The sequence below is a fragment of the Tauraco erythrolophus genome, chromosome 2 (assembly GCF_009769465.1).
Source record: "Tauraco erythrolophus isolate bTauEry1 chromosome 2, bTauEry1.pri, whole genome shotgun sequence".
Lineage (NCBI taxonomy): Eukaryota > Metazoa > Chordata > Aves > Musophagiformes > Musophagidae > Tauraco > Tauraco erythrolophus.
In genome coordinates this window covers 107,350,911-107,358,345 of record NC_141466.1, presented here as the reverse complement: position 1 = coordinate 107,358,345, position 7,435 = coordinate 107,350,911, and the positions used below count along the sequence as shown (strand labels likewise).

General features: G+C 47.8%; 1 protein-coding gene across 1 annotated transcript in view; it reads left to right on the top strand.

Annotated features, from left to right (window-relative positions):
* Positions 1-2,084: 2,084 nt before the first annotated feature.
* LPGAT1 (lysophosphatidylglycerol acyltransferase 1) overlaps positions 2,085-7,435 on the top strand; it is a 60,655-nt gene continuing 55,304 nt past the window's right edge. Inside the window, exon 1 of the mRNA XM_086629238.1 lies at positions 2,085-2,322. Coding sequence (XP_086485364.1) covers positions 2,085-2,322 — 238 coding nt within the window. The remainder of the gene's footprint in view (positions 2,323-7,435) is intronic.

Sequence of the window (7,435 nt, the reverse complement as noted above, 5' to 3'; positions counted from 1 at the left end):
TCCAGCACAAAAGACCTCCTAGCTTGTCTCTAAGTTGTAGTTGTTTTTTTTTTCATCTGCTTCTATTCCTTAAGAACCCAAACTGAGTTAAAATTGTATGCACAAACCATTCTGGTCAGTGTAGGTATTATAATAGTTGAACTAAGCTGTCGAAAACAGGCTGGTCAGCCCAGAGAGGGCTGGAGGAGGTCTGACCAGTGCTCCTCCAAGGCCTGTACAGAGAAGACAGGAGCAGACTTGTTTCTGACAGGCACAGTCAATGGACAAGGGGCAAGAGTCCAGTATAAGGGATAACGCAGTTACACAGAAGGCAAAAATTCATCACCCTGGAGTGTTTTTTTCGGAGTGCAGGTTGTATAGAGGGGGACTGTGAAGTCTTCCCCCCTCAACCCGCTCTGAGCTGGAGTTAAGCATTGCTGTAGCTTGCGCACCTCCAGAGGGGTTTTCTGGAAGTAGAAGATGGTGTTTGTGGCTGCAGGGAAGGGATGAGAGAGAAGGAGAAAGCTGGAGAAGTTGATACATAAAAAGCATGTGAAAGGGACTTAAGACTACAGGGATCAAACAAGCGATGTTGCTGCCGGGCCCGGGGAGGGTCTTTCTGGTGGTGCTGAGGGAACCTGTGGCAGTGTCCCCTCTTCCCCCTTCCCTGTTTCCGCAACATTTAGCAAAACAGCTGGGAAGGGAGATTAAAGCAGCAGGTCGCCAAGGGAGGGTGTGGGGCCGGCCCGGGCTGCTTCCCGGCTGCCCCGGTCTCGCCGAGGCCGGGCTCCGGGCCGGGAGCAGAAGCCTCGGGGGGCCGCCCATGCTTCTGCCCTCTCCGCGGAGCAGGGGTACCCCGCGGGCCGGTTCGGGAGGCACTCCCAAGGGCGGTGGCAGGCGCCGGGCTGCGGGGACAGCCGCGGCGTGGCCGACCCCGCTCCGCTCGCTGCTGCGGAGCGTTTGCGTGTGTGAGGGGGCGGGGGGCGCAGCCGCCCGCGCTCTCCGGCGGGGGCGGCGCTCGCTGCAGCGCCAGCCCCGCTCTGGGCTGCGGGCGGGCGGACGCGGCGGGGGCGGGGTGCGCGGCCTCAGCGGCCGGCATGAACGCCCGGCGGCCAGCGCTGCCCGCGGCGGGGACGGAGGCGGCGGTGTCGACGCTGAGGTACGGACCCTGCGAGGGCCAGGCCGGGCCCCCGCCCCCAACAGGTGCAGGGTCCTCCCTCCGCCCGTGGCACCCGCCTGTCCTTGCGGGGCTGGGGCTCGGCGCGGTCCCGTGCGCGGAGCCGAACAGGCAGGGAGGGGAAGGGGAAGACAAGGGGTGCCAGGCTCGGCTCGGTCCGACCCGACCCGGCCGCCGGCGCGGGAGAACCGAGGTGAACCCGCGGTCTGCGCCTGCCCGCCCGGCGCGGCGCTCCCGCCTCCCCGCTCGCCGGCCCCCGCGCTCACGCCGCCCGCCCCCCTCTCTCCGCAGGGAGCCGCAGGGCGAGTAGCGCTGCCGCGGCCGGGCCAGTCACCTCCGGGTCCATGAACCGCCGCCAGCCGCCGCTGCCAGCCGGGACTGCCGCCGCCGCCGCCGGGCCCAGCTCCCCCAGCCCTGCCGCCGCTTCCGCCGCCGCTCCACCGCCCTGCCGGAGGTGAGTCCCGCGGCCGGGCCCGCCGCCGCCCGCTCCCCTCAGCGCCGCCCGCGGGCCCCGGCTCCTGTCAGCAGCTGGGGCGGGGGGAGAGGCCCCCGGCAGCCGTGTTGGCACTCGTGACCTTTCGGGGCGGGGGGGGGAAGATGGAGGCCGGCTGGGACCGCGCGCGCGTCCCCCTCAGGGGAGCTGCGGGCAGGGGGTCTCCGGAGGTCGCTGAGGAGAGGTGGCCCCCGCTGAGGCGGCGGTCGGGGGTTCCATCGTGCCCTCGTGGGCTGCCATCGTGCCCTCCCTGCAGCCGGGGTAGTTCCCTTCCCCGGTGACTAACGGCGGAGGCGGGAGCGGGCTGGGTCTGGAGCCGGCGGGCGGGCAGGCACCCTCGCCTCGCCTCACGCCGCTCGGAAAGCGCTACCTGTGCCTTTATTTTTTGTTTCCCTCTCCCCGTAGGACGGTCCCGCACCCTCCGCTGTGGAGAGAATGGCCGTGACTCTAGAGCAGGCCCAGCGGGTGGGCTATACCTGTCTGAAAGCACTCCTCAGGTTCGCTTTTATGGTCGCCAATAACCTGGTTGCTATTCCGTCCTACGTCTTGTATTTAATTATGCTGCAGCCTCTCCGAGTGTTGGATAGTAAAAGCTTCTGGTATATCGAAGGAGTATTATTTAAGTGGCTTTTAGCTATGGTGGCTTCCTGGGGCTGGTGGGCAGGATATACAGGTAAGAATGCCTTATTAATTAAAATGTACCTATATAAAGACGTAAATAAGTGTTAAACCACAGATGTTTTATTTTGGGGACATGTAGGAAAATATGTAAACGTAATGGGTACGTGGGATGTTTTTCTTTCAGGTTTCTTACACAGATGCTTTGTATTTCTGGTTTGAGATGCTGGGTGTACTGAATTATTTTTTTTAAATCGTAGGTACAACCTTATTATGTGTTAAATAAGAGTTTCTCCATCAGTATTTTGTCTTAGGCATAATCAGAAACATGACTTTTCCTAAGTATCTTGATCGCTTTGCTTTAGTGTTACATGAAAAAGGTACATCTCCTCAAAAGAAGGTTGATTTGTGCTGCGCATGTAGCTGATAGAGCCAAACTTTTCTTTATTAAGTCTATGCGTCTCTAAACCATCTCCACTTAAAACTATCAGGACACAAGGCTAAGAAGTTTGACGGGAAGCTTGTGTCAGAAGAGTAGTTCTTCTGTTCTTTGCAACAGCAACTGTCTTTTTTGTTGCTTCAGATAACACAGTGTTTCTCAACTATATGACTCTTCATTTTCTGTTAGCAGAGCTAATTACAGAATCTGTAGGGTTTTTCCCCTCTGCATGCTTGCTTTGCAGTTATTGAAAATATTTTTGCTGGTTAGTATTCATAGGCTCATCAAGGTGATGAACTGAACTGAAATATTAAGGAAGGCTCTAGTCTTGTCCTCAAATGCACTGATTTTCATCCTGGCCACTGCACTTTGTGCAGGAAAACAGCCATCAATTCTTTGTATGTGCTTAGACCTTGGAAGGGGGAAGAAATGAATCAACTGAGTGCAAAACATGAACAGCCCTCCTAAAATTCTTTCCCTCTCTCCTGCCCAGGCTGCACCCGCAGGTCTTGTCCATGTAAACAAGGAAAAAAGGAATGGCAGCACACAGCTCTGGAGTCTGGTCAGACTCCTGGTTAGTCAGAAAGTCAGTATTGACCCAGATGGAACGCTCTTTTTGTTAGGCTACAAGAGCTGAAGCCTCTGTGGTAATGTGCTTTCTGGTACCCTGTCGTGTGCCTTTCCGAGATGCACAAAGTTTCTGTGGATACTCTAGGTGAGCTTCCAGTTCTTCTTAAGGAGATGGTGGCAGCAGCAAGCTAGATTCTGATCTATTGGGCTAGAACTGTCGCAACGTTGCACTGCTTCAAAATTGCCTTGCCTGGTACGGCTCAAGCTTTTCCAGATACGCTGTTTTAAAAATCTTTTTATATGTTTATATTTGCTCATTAAAAGAAGTCCACATAGTATTTGCAGCGGCAGGTATATTTTTGAAAGTCTGTTTTATGCCTTAAAGCACAAAGGCCTTTCAGAAGGGAGGATTGACTTTCAAGGTGTTGTGTGTATTATTAATTGGAAATGGGAAAGTTTATGGGCATGATGGTAATGTTGAAGTCATACAGCATGTGACCCCAGGGATTTGCTGTGTATATTGAATGTGCTGGTTAAAATTCAAGCCATTGTCCCATGATGATATGGTTGTCAATTTTTGAAAGCAATTTCCTTGGAATAGTTTTACTGCTGACTGCAGAACTGTGTGGTTTCTTTTGCCTATTGCTTGGAAAGTGGTCTTAGCATGATCTGCATATCCTAGAGTTGTCCCGAAGCATCTGTTGATTGGTGTTGCTGATGTATCTTGACAATTTGAAATCCTTTGTTTTACAGTCTTGAAATGTCGTAGTATGTTTTTTTGAAGTATCATTTACAAACAGCTACACAGAAGTGTTTTCTGGGATGATGTATGGGTAAGGAGGCCCTTCTTTTCGCTTTTCACTACAAAGCACGGCTTTTGTTTTGGGGAGGATTTTAAGCAAATGCTTGTACAAAGTCTCAGTTTAAATATATTTTATTGGTATGAAGACATTAACATGTTTTATACTGAAAGCTACAAAATAGCAAGAATAGCTTATTTCTTTGTTCTTTCTTTACCCTCATCAGTGCTCACCACCACATGCAGAACCGCCCTGGAAAGCATATCTTTCTGGCTTCAACATATTTAAACACAGTAATTTATGTGTCTGTTTCCAGACTGATAGATTTATAAAAGACTGTCACTAGGTCCCCTCTTTATAATTTATGGAGTACAACATAACTAATTCAGAACTGATATACTACTTTGTTAGAGTTGGTGTCTATAAGACTTGCAGTGGTGCATCTGAAAGAGACATTGCTCTAGAATTTTTCTGTTTTCAATTTCAAAAACTAAGTCAAGGATAGGCTTCGATACGTTGCATCTTCGCAAAAATAAGTACAAGATTGGTATACATGGGTTCATTGAGGAAGTTAAGGATTTTTCTTTTGAGTAGTAGAGCAGTTGACAAGTTGATTTTTTTTGTTTGTTTTTTCTTCTTGATTGAGAGAGTAACCAGCTAAATAAGTTTACTTGACTTTTAATTTGAGGTAGTGTTTTGCTTCAGTTGTGTTGAAGATGTGTTTCAGTTTTTTAATTTGTTTACTTTTTTCCCCTTCCTTTCCCCTTGGGTCATCTATTGGTTGAGAAGTGACATAAACCATTTGTAATTAGGGACTTAAACTCAGCCTGCGAAGTAGATTCAGGGCGGACTTTTTTTTTCCCTCTGTAAGTTTGTGTAGGAGAGAGCTCAACACCAAATGAAGAAAATATGGTGAGTGCTAGGTTTTCCTTCTGGACTTTGCTGCTGTTGCATAATTGTCGGTATGTTTTATTGAATAAAACTGGAAAAGCTGAGGAATACTCATGAACTAGGTCTGCCCTTCTCCTCCCCGCCCCCGCATAAACCTGCGTTTTCATGCTAGGATCCTAGAGGATTTGTCACAGAAATTACATGACCTGTGTCTATATCAGCAGTTTTAATCTGTGCTTTTTCGTAAACGTAGGTGTTTCTGTTTGCAGATGCACTTGATGTTACGTAAAGAGATAGTGCATAACTGGACAAGCAAAATAAAGGAAGGAACAGGGAAGAGAAATTGTAAAGGTCACTGTCTTTTCCCTAATCTTTTTCTTCTTAAGATCCGAGTATGAGGGAGAACTTGGGTATAATTGGTTGCCTTTGATTTTTAAAGGGCAGAGTATGATAAATATCTGTGTTGTTCTCTTGAACTCCGTAATGTTTCTTATGAAAAGGAAGAGCGAGTGTCTTTTTATGAAGAACGTTCAGATAGTTTAGCAATGTTATTTTATTTTTATATGCTTTCAGAAAAGCCTTCCTATAACTCTTCTAAGCCTTCTTTTTTAAGATTTTTTGTATAAATGTATTGCTCTTGTCATAGAAACTGTTTGGTGAGGACACTCGAATCTGCATTTTAGTGTGATTTGAAAGGCACCTTTGAATAACACTTCTAAATATTTTCCTGCATTTGTTGAAAGATGCATTCTAAAAAAAGCAAACTTGAGAGTGCTTGATCCTTTGTTGGCAAGTACCTCTTTTTCCCTACACTATAATCTGTTATTTAATATACAAGTAAACTAGAAACCACTAAACAGTGCAGTAGATGTAATGGGGGGGAGATGGAGCCTATCCACAGTGGTGAATTTCTGCTGACCTCCTCCTCACCTACGAAACTAGTTTTAAAGCAACCATCTTCTAGATTTGAACTTTTTTGGGCAAGTAACTATTGCAGACTCAAGTTTAATATCCCTATATCTAATCATATAGCTAAAAATATGGCTGCTAGAGAAAAACTTGTTTCCCTTAAATGTGCTTAGACAAACTGTTTTGTTGTCTTCTGCGGTCTAAATGCAGAAGTTGGCATCAGCTTATGATAGTGTTGTTGTGGTGTTGCAGTTGGAAGTCTCTACGACAGGCTAGCAATGCAGTCCTGATCCCCATGATGTTAGCTAATCTTGTGCTTCACTCTGCTCTGCACAGCTCGATCCCATTGCAGGGTGCGGTGGTGTGTGCCCAGCCTGTACCTCTGGCTGGGGACAGGGAGGAGCTGGTGGAGGATGAGCGTCCTCTCTTCGCAGCAACCCTCAGCGCTCCTCTGCCTGTCAGAGCACCAGAGGAGAGAAGTGGTGCAAGTGGTCAGCAGGGTTGTGTGCATCTTGAGAGGGAGTTTCCTGGAGACTTGTGCTTGGAGTATTTGGTACTCCAGCAGTGAAGAGAACAACTTGACAAACCCTTCTGTTTCAGCCTCGTGCCAACATATACAGTCTTGTAATAATGTTGGACAGGTTGCTGGGCTGTGGACTGATGAAAGGAAGAGTAATACGCCTCTGTTAGCCACACACAAAAAGTCTTAGTGGTGTGAATATGCTTACTAGTATAATGATGCAGTGCTTAATGAAGAGTGAACTAATCCTACGATTTTGCCTGTTGCTGTTCTGTGGTAGCTGGGAAGGTGGCATTTAACTAGTGTCTGTAAGAATATTCCAGTTTTGTTAAGAGAGGAGAATTCCCTTTGATTCGTTCTTTGTTATTCAACCAAGTAAAGTAAAATTGAGATTTGGATTTTTGGTTGTGTCCTCCCTCCTCTCCCCTCAAGTGATTTAAAATTTATTGACTGATTTGTATGTATGATTAAGCAGTGACTGTAATTTTCAGCAGTCATACTTTTTTTTCTTTAATTCAAATTCTTCTTTGTTTCCGTTTCATCAATCAACAGCCTCAACTCCTCTAATCTTCTAAGAATGTGAATATTTTTGTCTTCCAGAACTGTAAAAGATACAGGTGGAATTGCTGTGACAACACTTCCTCGGTGCAGACAGCGTGTACTGTCTGTGCTGCTTCTCATGACAAGTTGGCCCCTCTCCTTGGGCAGGAAGTGCAACAGAAGCTGGAGAACAGCAGATGAGATAATTTTTTTTCCTCAGATAAGGCAGGAGGTGTTATTTCAGGAGACCTATCTGTGCCTCTAACCCTGCATTTGCTTTTTACGCTCCTCTGTTTCTACAGTGTGATTTTTAACCGGCAATATTTTGATTTTGGGTCTGGTTACTGCTCAGGACTGGGCAGAGAGGGGCAAGGGGGAAACAGCTTGTGTTTTTGAGGTCAGGCAGTGTGTGAAATGGAGAAACAAAGTTGTTGTTTTGTGTTTTTTTTTGAATGTGCAGAAATACCTGATGTGTCTCAGTAGGTTTGGATAGCAACAC